The sequence below is a fragment of the Lotus japonicus genome, chromosome 5 (assembly GCF_012489685.1).
Source record: "Lotus japonicus ecotype B-129 chromosome 5, LjGifu_v1.2".
In the NCBI taxonomy this organism is placed as follows: Eukaryota; Viridiplantae; Streptophyta; class Magnoliopsida; order Fabales; family Fabaceae; genus Lotus; species Lotus japonicus.
In genome coordinates this window covers 65,235,446-65,259,208 of record NC_080045.1, presented here as the reverse complement: position 1 = coordinate 65,259,208, position 23,763 = coordinate 65,235,446, and the positions used below count along the sequence as shown (strand labels likewise).

Genomic DNA, 23,763 nt, shown 5'->3' with positions numbered 1-23,763 from the left:
CATTCCACCTCTCCACCTCAAAAGAGAGGTGTGGATGAAACATTACTCTGGGACAGCCCTTTTGAGTGGCTTGTATGGGATATGGAGAGCACGAAATGAAGCTTGTTTAAATGATGTACTTCAGTAACCTTCCCTAGTCATGGCTTCTACGGGTTCGCTGGCAAGTTCCACGCAAGGGATTTCTTAAAGTGAACGTTGATGCAAGGTGGTCCGGGAGCTCTGGTACATGATTTGGTTTCATTGTGAGAGGCCACACAGCTGGTATATAAGTTTATGCTTGGTGCTGCTCATTTTGAGAACATACAGCGGAACCCTTGCTCGCCGAGTCTCTGGCTTTGAGGTGGTGCTTGAATCGGCTTCTGCAGTTGGAGATTGATCGGGTGATAGTGGAGACAGATTCTTCCCTGGTAGCATTTAGCTTCTCTTTTTGTTGTTTTTCAATGTAAGAAGGAAGGCAAATGGTGTGGCTCATATATTGGCCACCCATGCTGTCCAATCCTCATCTGCTGAATGGTGGGAGTATCCTCCCCAATGTGTAACCCAGGCCATGCTTTGTTTGCTGATGCAGCTTTAGCATCTTAATTTATAAATTTATAAGAGGTATTTTGCTTCAAAAAAAAAATGTAGGAAAACATTCAATACTAATTTATGTTCATCTCTTAAAAAAGTGAACATATTTAACATATTCATAATTTATATAAATTATTTGGTAAATTCTATAAAAAAAATTTGACTTCTCTAGCATTAATATATAAGTACTTATTAATAAGTATTATTTTAGATTTAAAAAAAAATAAGTATTATTTTATAAGTTATTTTAAAATTTTAATAAACAATACATGTACCCAAGATTTAACTAATAAATAAATTATTTAATATTAAAATAGTTTTCTAATAGTTTGCACTTTATATCATGTTAAAAAAAGTGTTAATATTTTTTCCCAACTTAGAAGAATCTTCCACCCAAATATTTGAACCGGAGAAATACACATCATGGTAAAACTACATGTAACCAAAAGTAGGATGATTGCTTGCAAGTGCACCTCCCTAGTCATGAGAAATAGCATAATTGCATTAAAATTTGTAGGTCAATTGTTCTTTTTAAATACTAGTTTCCTCATTTGAAGACAATTTTATTTGAGTCAAGAACATCCACATTGTGATTTGATTCAATTGTTAATAATTTTATATTGAACAAAATGTATCAGATATTGATATATAAGTGAAATAAAAAATTGACATCAGTATTTTCATAAATAACAATACTTTAAATCATAATATTCGTAAAAAAAAAAGGTGACACACCTAAAAAATGCAAATTAGTGAGGGGTGAAATCCATCGCTATAGGGGAAAATTCCCTCGCTAATATATTAGCAACAGAAAGCAATCCGTGACAAAAGTTGGCGCCACTATAAGTTTATCAGTGATGAGTTTTATAATCTATCGCTATCAGCGATGGGAATATTTCATCACTATTTTCTAGCATTCCTTCGCTTATTGCCATATTAACTCTTATTCTATCGCTATTTTTGACGGCTCAATCCGTCGCAAACAAGCTAGCCTTGTATTTTCATTTTGTCGGTAATATAGTGAGGGAATTGTTACATTGCTGTTTTTATTTGAATTCACCATCCTTAGAGAAGGATTTTCCGTCGCTAATTTTTGACTAGGTAAGTGATGAAATTTTATTTTGTGAGCATATTTTTTTCATGTACAATAACTATTTTATTTGATTTTTTCCCTAAATCCTAATTGATTTAATTCAAAATCTAATATTGTTTTAAAGTTTTACATTCATATTTAAGATTATGTTCATCCAAATACATAATAATTATAGTAAAATGTCAAAAATATAACTAAAAACATTAATGTCAAATACATAAATATTCATCTAAAATTATATAAGAAATTAAGGTCATCAAACTCATCATCTAATTCATCCTTATCTTTGTTCTACTAGTCTCGAGGTGGCTGGAGTGGTGGTTCAACAAAGAGTGAAGGCAAGACTTGAGTAAATGATGACTTGAAATTTAAGGCAATTTTTCTATATATTTTGCATATGTTTTAATGGGTTTGTTGGGTTGTTTTGGTCATTATAGGTTACTTTAGGTTTAATTCATGCATTTTGCTATTTTAATTATGTTTTAGACTTTTAGTTATTATCTTTAGTTTTTATGTTATTTCATTAGGATAACTCAAGTTATTTGGATTCGTTTATCTTATTCTATCTTTTAGTTAATATCTTTTATTAGTTTTTAATTAGAGGAGGGATATATTGACTCAAATTATTTTTCATTATTGTTATTGTTAGTTTAGGAGAAGGTTGGAAACAAGGAGAAAATCAAGGATAGAGATAAGAATTTCGAAATCTGGATTTCTTTGCGCTGGTTTTGCGCCAATTTCTTCTTGCATCTCACGCAGAAGCGCCAAGGAAGCAACTGCTGGAATATTTTGCGTCAGTTTTTGTGCGAGATCCTTCACAAAGTTCGCGCATTTGCGCGAATTAACAACCATACTTTATTTAAGTGTGTTTTAAACCTAGTTTATGTAACTTTTTCACGTTGAACACTTCTGAGACTTTTGAAGGCAGAGCTTTGAGTTCTTTAGGATCTGTTCAGGTTTCTATTGCGATTTTAATACTTTGTTTGTATTTTCTTGAATTGGTTCCTATGACTATGAGTAACTAATCCCCTTTGTGTTAGGGATTTGATTAGTTTTCTCTCCGATTATGTATTGAACAATTTTCAGTTATAGTTAGGATTTCTCTTGTGTTCTTAAACTTCTTCTCTATTTTTTTTTTATACATCGGAAAACTAACAACAAAACAAAACTACGACAAAGCTAAACAATCTCTCAATAAGAGGATCTCTACTTTCGGAGGAGGAACTTCAAGGATGCAAAGATCAACGTTCTATCTATTTTAATTCTATCTATTGCGCTTAGATTCTCTTGCTACGTTTTGTAAAATAGGTTATTAAAAGTTGATATAGTATCTTTAAAAGCCATAATTTGGGGAAGGGATTGAGATCATCCGTTTTGTTCCGTCATTCCTTATCTTTAAGAGCCATAATTTTGTTTTGCTTACATTTAAAAAAAAAAAACCTAAACCCCAAACCTTTATCACACCAATATCAAAATTGTTAGAACAGTTTATTATACTAATAACAAAATATCTTCGGGATTTTAATTTTTAATGTTATCCTGGAAAATAATTAAATTAAGAGAAAATATTTTCAATATTTCAGATATTAAAAACCAAATATAAATTAAGAAATCTTGTAATTATAAACCAAATATATTAAAAAATTGAAATATATAAAGTGGTAATTATTATTTTTAATTATTTTAATATCATATAAGTATTGATGTGTAAATCAAATATAAAAAATTATACAAGATATATTCTTTGATGTAATTTTACAATTTCATCTCATTCAAGAGCTAGTGTTACCAAACACTTTTTTTCAATCTGGTAGCTTTTCAGCTAGCTTATCAACTAAGCATGTCAAACATAATAATAAGCTAGCTGAAATGACTTGCCAAACATAGCCATAATTTAAATTGAGAGATAGCGTTTTCAAAAACTACAATCAAACAAGCCATTAAGCATATGTGGGGACGATGCCAATGGCAAATAAGCCAATTCGACTCATTAAATGGAATATAATTTTTAATCGACATTTTACATCAGCTTAGCCGATAATAAAGAGTGAAAATTAGCGTCAAGTCAAGAAAGACGCTAGTTTTTTCTCTCTCTAAAACAAGTATTTATTGTAGTGAAAGAAATCGTATTATGTTGCCCCTGTTCCTATAAGATAGACGATTGAACATATATTCATCAGAAAATATTCAAAATAACGATTGAACATAGACAAGAGTTGAGTTGCTTTTGGATGATTTTCAAGTTTTCATGAGGGTGTTGTTCTCACTTCTCATGGAGGTTTCAATCTTAATAATATATAAAGCTCATCCACCAAAGTGGGCCACATTGCAACATAATTTCCACATGTTTGCATTCTATTGGTTGTTACAATGATTTTCCAAATGTATGTTTTTGATTGGTCCATTGGTTCTTAAATGAATTTCCACATGTTTGATTGTTATTGGTTTATATTGTTGACTCAATAAATTAGGAAATGAAAACAATAAATGATGGATATGACACCTAAAAATTAGTCACCTCAAATTAAGGAATTAAAGAAGCCTATACTAAAACAGAATTAATGAATTTAAAAGGAATTCAATTTTTGAATAAATTGAATTCAATTTTCTACTAAAATGACCTATAATATCAACTCACTAAAACGACCTATTTTATATTTTTAAAACGGGGTTATCACAAAGGAATTTTGTGGGATATAACCTAAAATATTATTTTGTATCAACTCAATAAAACGACTAGGTGCACTCTTTTTCAATTTATTGTTTTTTCCCTCTTCTTACGCAAGCACCATTTTTTTACAAATGTCAAAATTGAAAGGAACTTAAATATATCACAACTGATTTATCAACGCTGATAGTTCTTCCCTATTTTTTTCTCCTTGATCGCCTATTGCTTCTTGACTCATAATTGACATTTGGTTGTGTTAATTGGCCAAAGAGAAAGAATGCCTACTATAAGATTGGCATCTGCTAGCGATGTTACTCTATGTTTCTTTTATCTAATTGTAGGTCTATAAAACTTTGAATAATTATTGTTTTTACATTCATATGAGAATTATATTTTTTATTTGCAGATGCTCACACGCTAAAGGCTCTTACCAAGCAGTACAAAAAATGATATAATATTAATAATGTAAACAACTGCATGTATGTATAATGTAAGAAATTTAAAACATTTCTCTCTCTCTCTCTCCCACCCTCCTCTCTTTCCCCCTTTTTTTATGTGTGTGGAATAGATTTTTGTTATAATTTGTTAAAAGAATGTAATTTTTTGTGTAAGTATTCTTATTCTTTGTTATGCTTCATAAGGTGATATTCTCCATGAATTAGGTTCTTTAGCATTTAATATGCAATCATCGAGGGTTATTTATTTTTCTACACTATATGGGGGCAGCTATGAATTCTTGATGTATTTAATGAGGAATTACGGCCTGTTAGCCTTTGCCAAAGTGATGTCCATATTGAGAAATGCCAAAGTGATTTGAAGGAAACAATTACAAAGGGAATGAAGAGAATATAGAGCAAAGTTTTGATGTACTTGCTAAGAGAAGCTCCAAGGTGTTATTCTTATCCTCTGGTAAGAAGAGGAGAACGAAAAAAAATACTCCCTCCGTTCCTGATCTTTTGTTGTTTAAGGTTATGCACATTGTTTAAGAGTGCAATCATTGATATATTTGTTGACATAAGCACCCCTATTTAATGTTCTCTTATAGTGAAGAGAGAGAATTATAGTTATTGGTTAAGAAATTTGTTATGATTTTGATTGGTGAAAATAAGAGGTGGTAGGTGAGAGGTATAGTATTAAATGAGGGTATATATGGAATAAATTGAGAAAAAATGCATTGGATTTGTAAAACAACAAAAGTTTTGGAATTTAGGCAAAAAGTTAAAACAACAAAAGATTAGGAACGGAGGGAGTATGGTCTAATATAGTCTTCCATACTTTGTAATGTACAAGCATGAAATTCAACAGTGTTCTTCTGGCATGGATATTATTTTTCTTACTTGATTGGCTTCGTATGAATTATTGCAGGTATGAGTTATGTTGGAGCATTTTTAAAGGCAGGATCCAAGAACATAGCCTTTGAATTCATAAATGGAACTCTTGGTAGAACTTGAGCAAAAGAAGACAGTGGATGATCAGAAAATACCCTATTAATGATGACCCGAAACAAAAAGACACAATAACTTGCTATTGGCCTCCCTCTCCAAGTTTTTTTTTCTGCTAAAGAATCGTGAAGAGATTTGATTTTTTTTTTACATTTTTTTTAATAGTAAAATACATCTGAATAGAAACATAATAAAACCGGGTATCACGTATCAGTCTTATATATAAGATCTCCCATTATATTGTAGGAATATATATTATCTTCGTCTATATATGTAACTCGTTTTTAAGTTTTTGTAATTCCTAAGTTTTTTTTTTGAAAGGTGTAATTCCTAAGTTTTAACTATCACTAATAATTCATTCTCTTTCACACTACTAAAAAAAATATATTAATTCAAAATAAATTTTACTGGATAAACTTTTTTAAAAATTAATGCATTAATTGATCTCATTAGATATTTTCTTAATAACTGTAATTGTCCCGAGTCTTATAAATAAGAACGAGATAATATCAATTGAGATTGAAATTAAGATAATACAATAAAATAGAAAACATAGTGGATCAAGACATCAGTAAAATATGAATCACTATTAACATCGAAGTGAGAGAGAAAATAGAGATAAAAATGTAAATTCACTTTGCCACATTCTTGACCATGTACAAGCGAAAGTTAATAAAGAAAATATCCCACTAAATTAGTAATGAGGATGATATTAAATCAATAACATTTAAATTCAAATTAAATTAGAGTTTTTTATATACATTTTTTGAACTTATGCATATTCAAAGGAAGAGTTTTTTTTTTTTGAAACTGAAAGATTAAATATTGTTGGGAAAATTCAATGTATCTAGATTAAGATTTTTGGAACAACTCACCTCATTGTAGCTACATGGTTTCCCCTCAGAAATTGGAGCTACACGGTTTCCATTCTCGCCAGTGGTAAAAATTATTGGAATCCTTCTTTGCTAGACTTTAATAATCCAATAGTGAAATATGTTCTCCATGAATTTAATGGTAAAAATTTCTCACGAGAGAAATATTTTAATGTTAAAATTAATTTTGTGCTTTTTCATAATTTTATCATGAGTAAATATATATATATATAATACATATAGTTTATTGAATTATGTATAAATTACAAGATTGTTTAAATAAAAATTACAGGATTAAAAGCTCTCAATGGATGAATCATACATTAAAATATTTTCCATGTTAACTAGAAAAAATACATATATATATATAGTCTTTATTTATTTATTTATTTATGAGAAGAATGCAAATTACGACCCTAAGGTTTGGTTCCCATGCGATTTAGACCTTAACCTTTTTAAATGTGTATTTATCTTCCTATACTTACTAAAACGTGCAAAATAACCCTTATGTTGATCGATTTTCCTTGCCAAAGAGCGGAGAACAGCGACGGCGGGGAACGATGGCGGAGATCGAATAGATCGAATGTGGCGGAGAACAATGGTGCCGAGGGAGAGGGACGATTGCCAAAGAGCGGAGAACGGCGACGGCGGAGAACGGTGGCGAAGAACGGTGGTGGAGAACGGTGGTGGAGGACGGTGGCGGAACAGTGAGAGAGAATGAACAGTGAGAGAGAGGAGTGAGGAGTGAAGTTAAGGAGTGAGGTGCGATTGCAAATCTGAAATAATAGGTTTAGTTTTTTTAGTTTTTTTTAACTATAAATAATTTTCTGGCGGTTTCAACCGCCAGTAAGTTAAAACAACCGACTCCATTTCCCATCAGTTGCCCAACCGCCTCCAAGTTAAACATTTAGCGGCGGTTTCAATAAACCGCCGCTATTCAACCGCCGCTAAATCCCGTGTTTTCTAGTAGTGTGATTTTCCTTTTTTAAGTTTTAATAGACTTTATCACATGACATCTCTCTTTCCTAAAGTACCACCCTCATTTCAGATTTTTTTAATAAAATAGATTAAAACACTATTTGAGTATTATATAAACATGTTTTTAAATTTTGAAGTTGAAAATTTCTTTTGTATAATTATAGGAAATCAAGACGGAAAAAAAAAATAAAAAACTCTTATGTATAATAAAGCAAATCCAATTTTACCTCTCATTCAACACACTTTTTTTATAGGCAAATGTTAGTGGTTAGTTGTTAGTAAGTTAGAAAATCCCTTCAAATATCTCTTCCAGGATTCGAACCCTGGACCTTCCCCTCCCCTCCCCAACCCTTATGTCCCCTTGCTCTCATTTAACGCATGTATTTATTTAGTTTTGCAAACAATAATATATTGTACATGTTTATTTATTTTATTGTTGATAATAATAATTTTAAATGTTAAAATTTGTTTTACTAAAAAAAATTTGGAATGTTTTAAATGCTAGAATTAGGGAAGAGCGAGAATAATTATTAAGGGGTATTTTAGGGGAAAACATGTAGAGTGATAAAGAATATTAAAACTTAAAAAATAAAAGTCAACAAAAGAGTTGTTTTGCACAGTTTAGTAAGTTTGGGGGAGATGAATGGACCTTTTAAAAGGTTCAAGTCTAAATCGCACATGCGGCAGACCTTCTTAAATTGCAAATTTAAAATTTTATACGGGAAAAACATATTAATTACTTAAAAATAGTTTCACGTGAATGTTAATAGAATAAATTTTAAAAAATTATCTTTGTTATAAAAATTACAAAAGGTACGAATTTCACTGGGAGAAAGGAGTGAAAAATCTAAAAATACTCCAAAATTGGAGTTTTCATTATGCCGCTTAAAAGGAAAAGTGCAATTACCTTTCTTGCAAGGACCACCTAATTTATTGTTTAATCTAATGACTGGAGTCGATCCAAAGTATAAACACTTCAAAGAAAATATAAGTTACAACAGTGCATTTTATTTTACTTCAATGGGTGGTATAGTTGAGTGTCTGCAAGAAATGAGAGGGTTGTCACATCTTTGTTGTCAAACTCAGGAGGATTCTACTATATGGCTACAGTTGAACCGGAAAGACTTTTTTCTGGAACACTTAATCCGCGTGTACTTAGATCAAGATGACTAATTGTGCTTAATGTTGCTTTCAGTGGCATAACATCATTACTCTTGCCTGGAGGCAGAATAATTCATTCTAAATTTTACATTCCATTAGATGCTACCGAGACTTCAACATGTAATATAAAGCAGAGAAGTCTACGAGCAAAGCTTCTGCTTGAAACAAGCCTTATTATATGAGATGAAGCTCTAATGTTGAAAAAGTTTTGGTTCGAAGCCCTAAACGTTACACTGCAAAAATTAATGAGAATGAAAAATGAAGAGAACGTACATAAACCTTTTGGAGGAAAAGTAGTAATGCTTGGAGGTGATTTTACACAAATACTATATGTAATAAGTAGATAAAACATACATGAAATTGAGGAAGCTACTATAAACTCTTCATCATTGTGGAAGCATTGCAAAGTTATGAAATTGTCTAAGAACATGCGGCTAACCGCAGTTGAGACAACTGATAAAACAAAAGAAATCAATGAGTTTGCAGATTGAATTCTTAAAATTGGAAATTCTAATTCTGGAGCAGGAGAGTATGATGTTCAAATCTCGCAAGATCCGCTCATCCCAATTAGTCCTAACCCATTAATGAAATTGATTAAATATATATATATCTTGACCTTCCGCACAAAATGAAAGACCCGCAATTCTTTCAGGATAGAGAAATATTGGCCCGTACACTGAATGTTGTTGAAATGATAAACACTTATATGTTTGACATGATAGTTGCACCAGAACATGAATATCTGAGCTCCGACTCTGCCTTGCGATCTGATGAGGATTCTGAAATCCTGAGTGGTTACCACAAAATTTTTGAACGCCACTAAAAGTTCATAAATGTCTAACCACAATCTATTATTGAAAGTTGATACTCCAATCATGCTTTTGAGAAATATAGATCAAGCAAAAGGTTTATGCAATGTAACCAGGTTAATTGTGGATGAACTTGGTGGACGTTTTATTGACGTAACTGTTATTACGGGAAAAAATTGTTAATGACAAATTGCACATTTCAAGAATGGAGTTCATTCTTCTGATTCCAAATTTCCAATTAAATTAAGAAGAAGATAGTTTCGAATTGTAGTATGCTTTGTGATAACCATAAACAAAACCCAAGGACAAACACTATCTTAGGTTGAACTCTTCCTTCCGAGACCCTCCTTTACTCATGGTCAGTTATATGTAGCTCTCTCTAGAGTACGCTTAAGAAATGGTCTTAAACTTTGTATACTGGATGAGTCGGTCAAACAATAGACCAATTTTGTAAATGTAGTGTTTAAGAAAGTTTTTGGAAATGTTTGACGTATACAACACAATTTCATTAGCATTTTTCTTTTCATATATTATTACACGGTTGACTTATACACAATTGACTTATTTATAATTTGAAAATCACATTTTTTTTGGTACATCGGAAAATTATTTGAAAATCACATATATATGAAACTAATTAATTTATTAAAAAGTTCTAACATAAAATTCCGTGCAACGCACGGGTTATCGCACTAATATTAATAAAGTGTATTTTATTTTTTAAAAGTTTATACAATCTTCCATATATACCATAATTATTATTGTATTGGGTAGTGCAAAAAAATTTAATAAATGCAATGGTATACTTGGCTTTTGTACCCAAGTTGTATAGTTTATTTTGGAAATTACAGTTTTGAGGTACTTTTTTATTTATTTACCAAACTAGTATAAATAGCCACTGTCAGTGACAATTCTATTTTTTTTTACTTTTTAAAAGAATCGCTAATGCTATTGGCGTTTTTGTTTTTGTTTTGTTTTTGTTTTTTTAATAAATCGCCAACCATGTTGGCGTTTTCTTTTCTTTTTTTTTTTAATTTTTTTTCTTAAAATTGCCAACACAATTGGTGTTTTCTTATTTTTTTTTTCTTAAAATCGCCAACACAGTTGGCTTTTCTACTTTTTGTTTTTTTAATTTTTTTTAAAAATAGTAATTAAAATGGTATTTAATCAATTGATACTCACACACAATTTTGTGTCATTACTCACTTTTGCAACACTTTGATCATAAATATTTGAACTGATATTTAAGGATAAACATATGCATTACATAATTTAGTTCAAGCGAAAATTATTTTTTATTGTGGAGTCGAGCAACCATGGATTTTTTTCCGCACACGTTGGGGTCGTTGCCTTCGAGGTTCTTCCAGCACTTGATTTTCATTTCCGGTTGGAAGCACTGTTGGCGATTTATTTGGAAAAAATAAGGAAAAAATAAATAAAAAGAAAAATAAGAAAACACTAACTGTTGGCGATTTTAAGAAAAAAATAAATAAAATAAAAAAAGAAAACGCCAACTGGGCTGGCGATTTTAAGAAAAAAAAATTAAAAAAAAAAGAAAAGAAAACGCCAACATGGTTGGCGATTTATTTAAAAAACGAAAAAAAAAAACAAAAACCCCAATAGCATTGACGATTCTTTTAAAAAGTAAAAAAAAAAAAATAGAATCGCCACTGACAGTGGCGATTTATACTAGTTTGGTAAATAAAAAAAAAACCTCAAAACTGTAATTTCCAAAATAAACTATACCACTTAGGTACAAAAGCCGGTATACTTCATCTCTCCCTAATTTATTTTCAGTATATAATATTTGTTCTATCACAGGTTTTATTCAACATACTAATATTGACCTTGACCTCCAGGCTTTTCAAACAAAAACAAAAAAGGTCATTTTCTCTTTCATCGTCATCTGAATCATCATCTTTACTTGAGCTCTTCAATTCATCTTCGGTAAAACCTCAGATACATCATCATCTATTACGACTGAAACTAAAAAAAAGGAAAAGGACATGCCATAGATTAGAAGCCAATTAAGCCCAATCACATTAGGAAATAAGGAAATACAAAATGCAGTAAAATCTTCCTTGAGTGGCATTCAGGGTTTGATTGAGATGCATAGTGAACATCATAATTACCACAGACATCCTCATAAACTTTTCCTAAATCATATTAGGCTTATGTAATTATATGTAAAACAAGAAATAGAAAATATAACATGTTTGCTCAAACCAAAAAATCCTAATTTTTCTAGGTTTTAAGTGCACTAAAGGAAACTCTGAATACTCACCTTGCGTGCCTCTTCCCCATTTGGGGGTCACTACACTAGTTAACTTACAAAGCATCATGCAAAACCAAAAATTTGACAAAAAAATGTCTTGTTACATTATCAAGATTCAACCAATCAGGCTATGTGAAAGAATATTGCTTAGAATTCCAAATAGATTTTTTTTTTTTTCAATTTGATGACAAATGAGAAACTTCTGTGTCAACATTACCGCTACCATAATATAAACAAAAGGCTTAATTGCACTTTTGGTCCCCCAACTATTGCCTTCCTGCGAAAATCGTCCTCATAATTTAAAATTCGCAAAAAAGGTCCTCCAACTATACATGTAGTTGCACTTTTAGTCTGTCGTTTGCCTTCCGTGAGAAAACTAACGTGAAAAGCTGATGTGGCTCCCTCACGCGTGTCTCACGTGACTTTCTTCAGAGAGCTTGATGACTGGACAAGTCACATGCTTCTCACGTCACTCTTTTAAGGGTTCCCATGGTGAAGAAAACGATGGAGGAGGGAGATGACCGTTGGAGCGTTTTAGAGTCACGTGAGAAGTATGTGACTTGTCCAGTCATCAAGGACTCTAAAGAAAGTCACGTGAGACACGTGTGAGGGAGCCACATCAGCTTCTCACGTTAGTTTTCTCACGGAAGGCAAACGGCAAACCAAAAGTGCAACAACATGTATAGTTGGATGACGTTTTTGCTAATTTTGAAGTTTGAGGACGATTTTCGCAGGAAGGCAATAGTTGGGGGACCAAAAGTGAAATTAAGCCTAAACAAAAATGTAGTAATGAGCAAAACACTACAGAGCCCACTGCTAAGCAAGATTGGTTCAATCAAATAGTTTTAAAAGAACAAATTGAAACACTACACAACAAGGAAAAATCACATTGACACTACTATAATTAATTAGTTCTTCCACGTTTCAAACTATTCCATTAAAAAATGCACACTAAAGAAAATCATAAACAATCCTAATCACAAAATGCAATCATATATTGAAATTGCTAACCTTGACCGGCATAGCTGCTATTGAGCTCCTGCCCACCGCATTACCGGGCCATCTTTTCTGATCAAGAAGAAGAAACGATGTCAGCTACAAAATTTATATATATATATATATATATATATATATATTTTTAATTTAATGATAATTGAGAAACTTATATTTGTACCAACAGTAACACTACCACAATATAAAAATGTAGTAATGAGCAAAACAGTAGATACACTACTATTCTTATTAAGTCCTTCCACGGTTTTAAATTCCATTGCAGCATAATAAAGAAATTCACCAACAGGAAACCACAAAAATGCAATTTGATATTGAGATTGCTAACCAACCTTGATTGGTGCTCCATCAAGAGGATTGAGCACCTGTCCAATAAAAAGGATTGTTCCAGTAAAATCTTCTCTGATCAAGAAGAGGAAAGGGTGGTCAGCTATAAAATTTATACCCGGCGGCACGTGCCCACCTTGTTGTGCCGGTGTAATCCCAACCGTGGCTGCTGTTGCTTCAGTGCCTTCTTCGTTCACTTCAATGAAAGCTTTGTGAAATATGCTTTTCACATATAATTTTTTTGAAAGAGAATTCACTTCAACTATTTTTGTAAAATCCGCATCCCATTCTGAGAAAGGTGAAATTACTCCAACCTCATTCAGCACGTTAGAAGCTTCAAATGTAAAAGAAATTTTGAATATTGGAATCCTGAAGAATCGTACTCGCGCTTTTTGTCGAGGAAGCTTACCTCTCAAAAAACCAGATTCCGAAGACAATTTTTCAATTAAATCTGGAAGTCCATCTTTTGCATCCGGAAGAAAAATGCACATGGAGAACCGACGTTTTTTTATCTCTACCTTGTTTATAAGAAAGGCGGAGGATTTTGAAACCATCAAAAGCTCTAATATACTGCGTCCTCTTCTTGCATGTCATGGAGGGAACCATAACAGAGGTGCCATTAAGGAGGTGAAATTGTAATCCATATGTTGGACCATCAAACTTGTGTTTCCACATACCCTTGAAGCGTAGTGCATTTGCAAAGATAAGCCTAGTTAAGTTGTCTACGGCTTCAGGGGGAACAAGGTGTGTAATATGGCCATTAGTCTCTTTTTCAACCCATGAATTCACCTCAGGGAGCACTCGATTACCCTTTAAAACCAACCACATCAAAATCAAAATTAATATTTTTTCACAAACAATTGAATTGATGAATTTCATAGAAGGATCAAGGATGGATTTGTTTTTCAATTACAAAAGAAAAGAGTTAGTACGTACAAGGGTCTTAAAATCAACTGAAGCTAGAGCTGCCTTGTAATGAGTGGTGACAAGTTGTTTAAAAGAAGGGGAAAGGGAAACTGATTGATCAACCCACATTCCATTGGCAAAAGAGAGATGGTCGTCGGAGAACAACACAGGGGAGACAACATGAGAGAAGAAGGTGGTGAGATGGTCGATGGAGTCAAATCGGAGGAAGGAAAGAAGTTCGTCGTGTGTACGGCCTTCTGAACCTGCGGCCATGACGCTAAGAGCAGAGTAGAGGGACAAGGGCGAGAAGACGAGGTTCTGCCGATAATCTTCTTTTGAGAACAAATGCTTTGTGAAGCTGAGAGTAACGTCTGTTTGGTTCCTCTTTGATTTTTCCAGCTCCATTGCTGCGGTTCTGAACTTGTGAATTCGAATGAGAAAGGCTGCCTCATAAATATATTCATAATACACAATACATACAACAATATATTTTAAGATCTGTTTTTTTATTTTTATTTTGTGATCAAATCTTAAAATTTAAACCTAAATTAAGATAAAATATTTTTCACAGTCAATCAGGGTTATTAAAATCTGCTGTTTTGTGCTCTCTCAATATATCAATCACTTCGGGATATTTTAAGATACCTTTGATGCTGCGATGCTATTTTGTTCCTACGGGTTAGACGTTGGTTCTTAGCTTCATGTAGTTCTGTTCCGGGAATTAGATTTCCCACCCCTGGGTTTAGAATTGCCACCCCATTTAAAAGTGGGGAAAAACCAATATTGCCCCTCCGTGTTTTAGTCCGAATGTATAACATTCGGACTCCTCCGAATTTTCAAATGTCGGACTCAGTTAATAATAGAACAAAACTATCAATTCAGATTCACATTTGTAACGGGACAGAACATCAACTCTCGGACTGGTTCAGGAGAAGCGACCCAGAGGCACCCAAATCGACCCACACATCACGACCAAAAGAAACCAAGAATCATCTGTGATTCAAAACCGACCACACTGAGGTAATTTGTTGGAATCCACGACCAAGAATCATTTGTATTTTGAATCATGTGTATTTTGATGAGTTGGTGTTGTGATTTCAAATTTAGGGTTTCAAATTTAGGTATTTCAGACTAGGTTAGGTTTCGAATCCCTTTTTATGAGTTGATTTGGTGAAATTTCATTCCTATTGTGATTTCTGGGGTATATGGGGTTCTGACGTGCGAATTTGGGGATATTCGTACTCCGAATCTTGAAGATTCGGACTGGTTCAGGACTTCAAGATTCGGACTGGTTCAGGACTTCAAGATTCGGACTTGAGAGATTCAGTACTGTCTCTCCTATTGCTTCTGTTATTGTTTTTCATGATAAGATGAATGGGGTGAAGATAATTTCCATGTTTTTGGCTATCTTAGGGTAGTGGTTAAGGACATAACCAACTTGAGATTTCACATTTGAATTTCATAACATTATTTGAATTGTATTGAAATTTCATAACATTAGTTTACTGTGTATACTTGTGGATTGCTTCAACTAGTTAGTTACTCATTACATAGCTATTAATCTGTTTTCCTTATTTTTTCTGATAGATTATGGCGAGGACAAAGCAAACTAAGAGGGTATCGTCTGAAGAGTTGGCCGATCGTCGTGCCTATCTCCACGCTTCTCATAGGCGAGGTGATCATGATACAGATGTGTCGACTTCTCGGAAGCGGGATAGGAAGGGTGCTAGGAAGGGGGCTCCGAAGGCGACCACTGAGGTTCCTGCCCCTGCTACTGAGGTTCCTGCTACTCAGGTTCCTGATACTGAGGTTCCTGCCCCTGCTACTGAGGTTCCTGCTACTCAGGTTCCTGCTCTCTCGACGCCTGAGGTTACTGCTACTGAGGTTTCTCCTCAGTCGACGCCTGAGGTTACCGCCCACGATACTGTTGAGCCTTCCACCTCTTCACTTGATATTGATGCAGTTGAGGAGCCGGAGTCGGAGTCGGGGTCGGAGTCGGGGTCTGAGTCTGAGATTGAGGGTGAGGATGTAGAGGTAGAGGATCCGAATATGCCGCCGCTCCAGAGATATCCACCGTTTCCTGGTGGGCCGGTTGAGTTGTCACTTCTGCAGCATTACCCGGATCACATAGCGCCGTGGACGTGGCATACCCTACTAGGCACCACTGACCCTCGTTATTCTGAGCGAGGTGATTTGAGGCTTGCCACTGCTGGTACGAAGCTCGGGCTGATGACGTGTGAGGGGGACAATTACAGGGAGGTCCGCTTGATTGTGGAGAGGAGCGGACTGTATCCACTGGTTAGGTGCAGCTATGTAGAGACGGATCCAGGGCTTATATCGGCCCTTGTGGAGAGGTGGCACGAGGAGACTAGTAGTTTCCACATGCCATTTGGGGAGATGACTGTCACCCTTGACGACGTCTCCGCTCTTCTTCACATCCCGGTTGGTGGGAGATTCTACACTCCAGGAGTGGCCTCGAGATATGATGTGGCAGAGACCTGCGCTTTGCTGTTAGGGGGGGATGCAGATTTGTACATGGCTGAGTTTGATAGGCTTAGGGGTCCGACTATGAGGTTCAGCTTCTTGCGAGACCTTTACCCGAAAGCTGTTGCAGGTTTGTTTCATTCATTATCTGAACTTTTTCCAACTATTATTTATATTTACTTAATCATAATTGGTATTACATTGTAATGTAGAGGGGCGGTATGAGCATGCAGCCAGGATGTACCTGATGCATCTTGTTGGCGCGACATTGTTCGCCGACAAGAGTGGGGGGCACTCATTCTCCGCCCGTTGGATAGGCATGCTACAGGATCTTGAGCGGGTGTCGGAGTTCGCGTGGGGCGCCATGGCCCTTGCCACGTTGTACGACCAGCTTGGACAGTCTTCTCGCAGCGGGGTCAAACAGATGGGCGGTTACACTTCCCTGTTGATGGCCTGGGTCTTTGAGCACTTTCCAGACAGGCTCGTTCGCCGGTATGCGAACCCGGCTTACACAGAGGACCAGCCCAGAGCTCGTAGGTGGACAGAGTCACGGTCGGGGCATGCTAGGCTTGACGAGAGGCGAGTACTACTTGATGAGTTGACGGCCGACGACGTCACTTGGACTCCATATGAGGCCCACAGGGAATGGCGACAGCGGGATGAGAGGGCTTTGTTCTCAGGCTACATTCGGTGTCCCTATCCCCCTGCTGTGCGACCTCATCTTCCGGAGCGGGTCATGCTACAGTTTGGGTATATACAGACGATCCCGCGCCACCCTAGTGAGATGGATAGATCTCCCGCAGCTGAGGCTGTTGATGCGGCATTCGCAGGTTATGTGCAGTACTTGTTCCCTGAGGGCGACCCTGCTATAGAGGAGGGACAGGCTGTGGGCGGTTACATGGATTGGTACGCTAGAGTGTCTCATTGTTTCATCATACCGGATGAGAGGAGGATTGATCTCAGTGCCGTGGTAAATTTTAAATTTTATTTCTATTTTCTTTATGCACTTGTGGTTTTCTGTATGTGATTTACTAACAGCGTTTTTTTTATTATTTACTTTCAGGCTGCTTTGCGTAGGGCTTTAGAAGTCCTTGAGTTGTCACTTGAGGTGGATGATGCTTTGCTGCCAGGCACACAGGCCCGCGCTTTAACGGAGAGAGCACTTCGCATCCTCCAGAACTTGGCTGGGACACAGGGCGTTGCTTACGCTGCTGGGAGAGGAGGTCTGGGAGCAGGTGGCCGAGTAGGTGGCCGAGCCGGCGGCCGAGCAGGTGGCCGAGCAGGTGGCCGGGAGGGCGGCAGGGCAGCAGGTGGCCGGGAGGGCGGCAGGGCAGGAGCCAGGGGAGGTCGTAGGGGTAGGGGAGGTCGTCGGGGTAGGGGACAGTAGGGGACATTAGTTGTATGAGCATTTTGTTGACATTACTATTATGATATTAGGGGACTATGTATTTTGCACTACTATTTCGGATTAGTATGAGTTTTATCTTCACTTTAACGTATATTTTTTTTTATTTTTCACTTTTACCCTAAACCCTAATAATTTGTGAGCTTTATCTTCACTTTAACATTTTTTTTTTCTTTTTCACTTTTATAATCAACCCTAATAATTTTAAAAATCAATAACTTTTATAACCAACCCTAATAATCAACCCTTGTAATGGAAACCAAAACCTGGCACTCAACAACACAAACCCTTGTAATGAAGTTTAATCTTCAAGATATAATCCGAAACTTCAACCTTCGGATCAGTATGAAACTTCATCCTTCGGATTAGTATGAAACTTCAACTTCCGGACACCTCTGACAGATTCTACCACCTTTTTCAGCACCATTACTCCATAGCTTCACCTACCTCACCACCATTATGGCCTGCATAAACTCCTCAACCACCAAACCACCCCCCATTACATTTCACTTCTGATCACCCTCACTCCCTCACTTCCTCTTTTCTTACTACCCCTCAACCCCCCACCACCATCATTGCACCACCAACAACAACCTTCATGCACCACCAACAACAACCTTCATCAACCAGCACCACCTTGGTATGTATCATTGCATCCATTATAATTTGCCAATAATATACGTTTGTTTATATTTTCTACCATTTAAATTTCTCTTCATTTTTTGCCACCACCATCACTTCAACTTTTCTGCCCCGACATAAATCCGAATGTTCAAGTCTCGGATTAGTACGAAAGTTATAGTCTCGGATTAGTACGAGAGTTATAGTCTCGGATTAGTACGAATGTTCATTATACGGACTGTTAACCAGTGGCAGATTGGTTTATGCAGGCAGTATGACGAGCACATTTTTCTATGATGATGAAATGCTGCTTCTAAAACAAGATAATGATGTCAGTGAAGGAATGTTGCTTCAACAACAAGATAATGTTCAGCCTATAAGTGTGGATACCACTCATTTATGGTCGACCGATCAGGTATTCATTGCGTATACCATAATGACATTATTGTTTAGTGATGCTTGAATTGATTACTAATTTTAAAATGATATGTTACCACTGTACAGATATTTGAAACTGTTGATGACCTTAAACAATGGGCTAAGAATGTTGGGAAGGACAATGGATATGCGATTGTGACTGGAAGGTCTGATTATTCCAGAAAAGGTGGAAATATGTATATTGTTCTGCGGTGCTCGAAGCATGGTGTGTACATCCCGTACAAGGACCCTAAGTCCTTCAAGTACAACTCCACCGGATCACAAAAATGTGATTGTCCTTTTAAACTTAAAGGACGACCTACGGAGGGTGATAAAAATTGGTGGCTGAAAGTGTTGGAAGGGGTACACAACCATGAACCAGCTAGATCTTTGGTTGGCCATTCCTATGCTGGTCGACTAACAGAAGAAGAGAAGGTTCAAGTCGACAGCATGAATAACAATTGGGTCCCACCGAGACACATGTTGGCCACTTTGAAGGAAAATAATCCGGGTAACTTGTCTACCATCACTCAAGTGTATAATCGCATCAAAAAAGTTAAAGAATTAGACCGCGGGCCACTTACAGAGATGCAATATTTGCTGAAGAAGTTGGCAGAAGCCAACTATGTTCACTTTGAAAGACATGAAGAAGATTCGGGTGTCATTATGGAACTTTTCTGGGCTCATCCTAATGCTATTAAACTCTTCAACACATTCCCTCACGTGGTAATCATGGATTGCACATACAAGACAAACAAATTTCAAATTCCATTGCTTGAAATGGTTGGCCTCACTTCTACTGGTCTGACTTACTCCATTGCATTTTGCTACATGACTCGTGAGCGCACACCTGACTATGTTTGGGCCTTGGAGTGCATGAAATCTCTACTTGCTGACCCTGCCCGATTACCTGGAGTGATTGTGACTGATAGGGAATTGGCTTTACTCAGTGCTGTTCGGAATATTTTTCCTGAGGCTACCCATTTACTATGCCTATTCCACATAAACAAGAATGTTGAGGCAAAGTGCAAATTGTGGGTTGACACAACGGATTTTAAAGCCTTAGTGATGCAAAAGTGGAATGAAGTGGTATATGCGGAAACAACTACACAATTTGAGGAGGAATGGAGCGACATGTGTGATATGTGTAAGGATCATCCAAGGTTCACATCGTACATTTATGACACTTGGTTGGTTCACAAGGAGAAATTTGTGAAGGCATGGACAAACAGAGTGAAGCATTTTGGAACGACAACAAGTAACAGGTACTACGCACATGCAATCTTGATAGACTTGCTTCATTTGATAGAATTGATTCACTTGATAGGCTTGTTTCATTTTTTGTATGCATTTGATAGACTTGTTTCATTTGATAGAATTGATTCATTTGATAGGCTTGTTTCATTTTTTGTATGCATTTGATAGGCTTGATAGACTAGCTTCATGTTTGTATGCAGGGCTGAAAGTGCACATGCAAGCTTGAAGAAGATGCTTAGGAACGGCAAGGGTAACCTGTGCGATTCATGGGAAGCAATTGATAGGTTGACCATTGTACGCCACAATGCAATACAAGCATCGTTTGAGCGCAGTATTAACATTGTAGAGCACCGTTTCAAGTCTCCAATGTATAAGAATATGAGAGGATTCGTTGCTAAACATGCACTTCACCTAATGTATGATGAACAAAACAGATTTTGGGGTCATGGTGAGAAATGCGGTTGCGTGATGAAAGTCACTCATGGACTACCTTGCGCTTGTGCACTTCAGAGTATGGCCTCAATTCCGTATGCAGCAGTTGATCCATTCTGGAAGATACTTTCTTAGGAACAAGTGCCTGTTGTGGAGAGTCAAACCTCAAACAGTGGATGCATGCCGCTAGAGATTGAGGCTTTGTGGGCTCATTTCAATACCTTGGATGATGCGGGCCAAAGTATGCTGAGAAGGAAGCTTAAAGAGCTTTATTGTCCTCAAATCAGTTCATTGTGTCCTCCTGAAGTGAATATAAAGCACAATCAATCGTCCAAGGAGAGGAAAACCAAACCTCCCAGAGGTCAATCAATAGGATCCACCCAGCGTGACCTTTCACATTGGGAACATGTTGACAATCAGACCAAAGAACAAGAATCGAAAGCTAGCAAGAGGAAACCTAGGCTCACCAAAACTCCTAAAACAACTCCAACATCGCAAGCTCCTAAGTCAAAGAACAAGAAGGCTATGACGGCCACCGGCTCCAAAATCTACTTACCGGAGTTGCCATCTTTTTTATGGCCATATATACATGAAGTGATAGATGTTGTCGGGGATGGTAATTGTGGATACAGAGCCGTCGCTGCATTGCTGGACCTTCAGAACGGTCAGGACGGTTGGCCTCGGGTTAGGGAAGAGCTGATTGTAGAACTCACACTCTATGAGAAACACTATACACGCATGTGGGGTTATGATGTGGTACAAGCCATCCACAATCGTCTCACTCTCCCTCCTGATGGTAGAGCCACTAAAGCCAAATGGATGCATCTACCGGAGATGGGGTACCTTATTGCTAACCGGTTTCGGGTGGTTTTCATCTCCATCTCGTTAAAATCTAGTTACACTTACCTTCCGATGAGAGGAGGCGCCCCACCGTTAGAACATCCTGTCATAGCTATTGGTCATGTGACCAATCACTTTGTACAGGTATATCCTCAATTAAATACATATCTTCTTTTTTATTAATACACTCTCTTGTCACGTTAAACAATTTATATTGAAATATATCTAATTTTACTACTATACTCTTAAATGTAGCTGAAGTTGGTGTCTGGACATCCTATGCCGCCAATTGCTCCCCAATGGAAATACAACGTTGAAGAACCCGAGTCCGAATGGTGTAAACCGTATAAAGAGCGTTTGGATAGATTTATGGCTGAACACACTGTTTGGATTGGTCCTTGTGTTATTACCAACTTTGATTTAACAGACATAACAGAAGATTGATAATATGATTCATGTTTGTAATGTTGTAACCATGTCTGTAACCATATTATTAGCAAGAATATTTTCCTACATGTATTAAGACAATGCTCCAGTATTGTAACGAGGTCTGTTTGTCCCATATTATTGTCACTGCATTTTCACGTTTCTGTCTGTGACAGTATCTGGTTTTAGAGGTACGAATCTTGAAGTTTCATATTAATCCGGGTTTTCAACTCTCGGACGTCTTAAAAAGGGGGGGTGGTAAATTTAATTATGAATCAGTCCGGAACTTATAGTCCTGGATTGATCCGAAACTTAAAGTCCTGGAGTGATCCGAAACTTATAGTCCTGGATCACCCTTATCAAGCAGCAGAATGCCTACACAACCAACTCTGACCACCATCAATTACAATATCAACCACCATCACTGCCTACACAACCAACTCTGACCACCATTAATCTTCACCACCAACCCCATTACTCATTCCTCCTACACCATAAATCCCTTTACTTCCTATATTAGTCCCCTATGCACCAAAGGCATCCTACACCATTACATTACTTCCCTTCTTCCCTTGTTGCAGGAAATAACCAGAAGAAATGGAACAAGATCCACCATCAACCTTCATCCGCCCTTGCAAACGCCAAGACAACCTTGCCTCCAGCTCTCGTCCTCTCATTCCCGGCCCAGCTGGCGCCGTCCAGGCCGCCATGATTCACCGCAGATCCACCGACGACAAACCAAACATTTCAACCCAACAATTCGTTAGGCAAGTCCTCCAAGAAGGCCACGACACCGATCCCGATTTCCAATCCAATGCTTGGCTTTCAGCCCTGCAATTAAACGGATCTGCCACTCCTCTGGGCGCAATCACTCACCATCATGAAAGAGTAGATCACGTCATCGGTGTTATCAAATCCTGCAATCCCAATGGGTTTGGAGATGCAACAGTTACAGTCAAGGTATTTCCTTATTCCTCCTTATATTTCAGTGAAATGATTCATGTTTCTCTCATGACATCTGAGATTGAGATTCAGGACCCTACGGGCACTGTTGGCGCTAGTATCCATCACAAGGTCTTCACTGAAAGCGTATTTGCGAAAGACATAACTGTTGGATCTGTTCTGCTTCTCCAAAAGGTTAATCTATAGGCAACTTTAACATTTTAAGCTTCTTTGGACAACTTGGACATCACATCGTTTCTTCACTTTGCTTTCAGGTCGCTGTGTTCTCTCCTAGAAAGTCTAATTGTTATCTGAATATAACCTTGTCCAATGTAGTCAAGGTATGATAATCTTCTTCCACATCTAAAATAAAGCATTTGAATCTTTTTCACATCTACAACAAAGCATTTGAATCTGTTTTCATTATACAGGTATTTTCAAAGGACAGTGCACCTCCACCTGGAAGCTTCACAAACATAACAGAAGATTAATATTAGTTCTTTACTAATTCTATATTAAGGACTATTTGTGTAACTTTTGAAATGCTGAACTTAGATTTCGTATTGTTATTTTGCTTTACTTTTCCAATGCTTAACTTGGATTATTGTATTGTAATTTTGTTTAAATTGGATTATGTAACTTTTCAATTTTAAAGTCATGTTATATTTGCTGCAATTGGACTAAAGTCATGTTATTTTAAAGAATCCGAAGGTTTAACTCTCGGACTAGTCCAGAACATCAACCTCTGGACTGGTATGGAGGTTTAAGTCCCGGATTCTATATTAAGGACTATTTGTGTAACTTTTGAAATGCTGAACTTAGATTTC

At 36.5% G+C, this 23,763-nt stretch overlaps 5 protein-coding genes and 1 pseudogene across 5 annotated transcripts; 5 read left to right on the top strand and 1 right to left on the bottom strand.

The window, feature by feature from the left end:
- Nucleotides 1-12,776: 12,776 nt before the first annotated feature.
- LOC130720002 (serpin-ZX-like) lies at nt 12,777-14,517 on the bottom strand (annotated as a pseudogene).
- Nucleotides 14,518-15,093: 576 nt separating this feature from the next.
- On the top strand, nt 15,094-16,803 carry LOC130720001 (uncharacterized). Its single transcript, XM_057570587.1, has 2 exons — nt 15,094-15,132; nt 15,700-16,803. Exon 2 carries the CDS (start codon nt 15,703-15,705, stop codon nt 16,801-16,803), a length of 1,101 nt encoding a protein of 366 aa, XP_057426570.1. The 5' UTR covers nt 15,094-15,132; nt 15,700-15,702.
- A 31-nt stretch (nt 16,804-16,834) lies between these two features.
- LOC130720000 (protein MAIN-LIKE 1-like) lies at nt 16,835-17,623 on the top strand. The gene has a single exon (XM_057570586.1). It carries the CDS (start codon nt 16,835-16,837, stop codon nt 17,621-17,623), a length of 789 nt encoding a protein of 262 aa, XP_057426569.1.
- Nucleotides 17,624-18,896: 1,273 nt separating this feature from the next.
- On the top strand, nt 18,897-20,863 carry LOC130719999 (PKS-NRPS hybrid synthetase cheA-like). The gene is made up of 3 exons (XM_057570585.1): nt 18,897-19,037; nt 19,127-20,304; nt 20,497-20,863. The coding sequence occupies exons 1-3, from the start codon at nt 18,897-18,899 to the stop codon at nt 20,861-20,863; spliced, it is 1,686 nt and encodes a 561-aa protein (XP_057426568.1).
- Nucleotides 20,864-20,908: 45 nt separating this feature from the next.
- On the top strand, nt 20,909-22,706 carry LOC130719998 (uncharacterized). The gene is made up of 4 exons (XM_057570584.1): nt 20,909-21,712; nt 21,824-21,962; nt 22,171-22,185; nt 22,576-22,706. Exons 1-4 carry the CDS (start codon nt 20,909-20,911, stop codon nt 22,704-22,706), a joined length of 1,089 nt encoding a protein of 362 aa, XP_057426567.1.
- Nucleotides 22,703-23,530, top strand: LOC130719997 (uncharacterized). Its single transcript, XM_057570583.1, has 3 exons — nt 22,703-23,131; nt 23,212-23,277; nt 23,368-23,530. The coding sequence occupies exons 1-3, from the start codon at nt 22,703-22,705 to the stop codon at nt 23,425-23,427; spliced, it is 555 nt and encodes a 184-aa protein (XP_057426566.1). The 3' UTR covers nt 23,428-23,530.
- Nucleotides 23,531-23,763: the final 233 nt, after the last annotated feature.

Excerpts from the sequence above, each read along its gene's own strand:
- LOC130720001 (XM_057570587.1), top strand. The coding sequence starts at position 15,703 with ATGGCGAGGACAAAGCAAACTAAGAGGGTATCGTCTGAAGAGTTGGCC.
- LOC130720000 (XM_057570586.1), top strand. The coding sequence starts at position 16,835 with ATGTACCTGATGCATCTTGTTGGCGCGACATTGTTCGCCGACAAGAGT.
- LOC130719999 (XM_057570585.1), top strand. The coding sequence starts at position 18,897 with ATGACGAGCACATTTTTCTATGATGATGAAATGCTGCTTCTAAAACAA. Across the intron at positions 19,038-19,126 it reads ATTTATGGTCGACCGATCAG|ATATTTGAAACTGTTGATGA; the intron begins GTATTCATTGCG and ends ACCACTGTACAG. Across the intron at positions 20,305-20,496 it reads GGAACGACAACAAGTAACAG|GGCTGAAAGTGCACATGCAA; the intron begins GTACTACGCACA and ends GTTTGTATGCAG.
- LOC130719998 (XM_057570584.1), top strand. The coding sequence starts at position 20,909 with ATGCCGCTAGAGATTGAGGCTTTGTGGGCTCATTTCAATACCTTGGAT. Across the intron at positions 21,713-21,823 it reads TGACCAATCACTTTGTACAG|CTGAAGTTGGTGTCTGGACA; the intron begins GTATATCCTCAA and ends TCTTAAATGTAG.
- LOC130719997 (XM_057570583.1), top strand. The coding sequence starts at position 22,703 with ATGATTCACCGCAGATCCACCGACGACAAACCAAACATTTCAACCCAA. Across the intron at positions 23,132-23,211 it reads CTGTTCTGCTTCTCCAAAAG|GTCGCTGTGTTCTCTCCTAG; the intron begins GTTAATCTATAG and ends CTTTGCTTTCAG. Across the intron at positions 23,278-23,367 it reads CCTTGTCCAATGTAGTCAAG|GTATTTTCAAAGGACAGTGC; the intron begins GTATGATAATCT and ends TTCATTATACAG.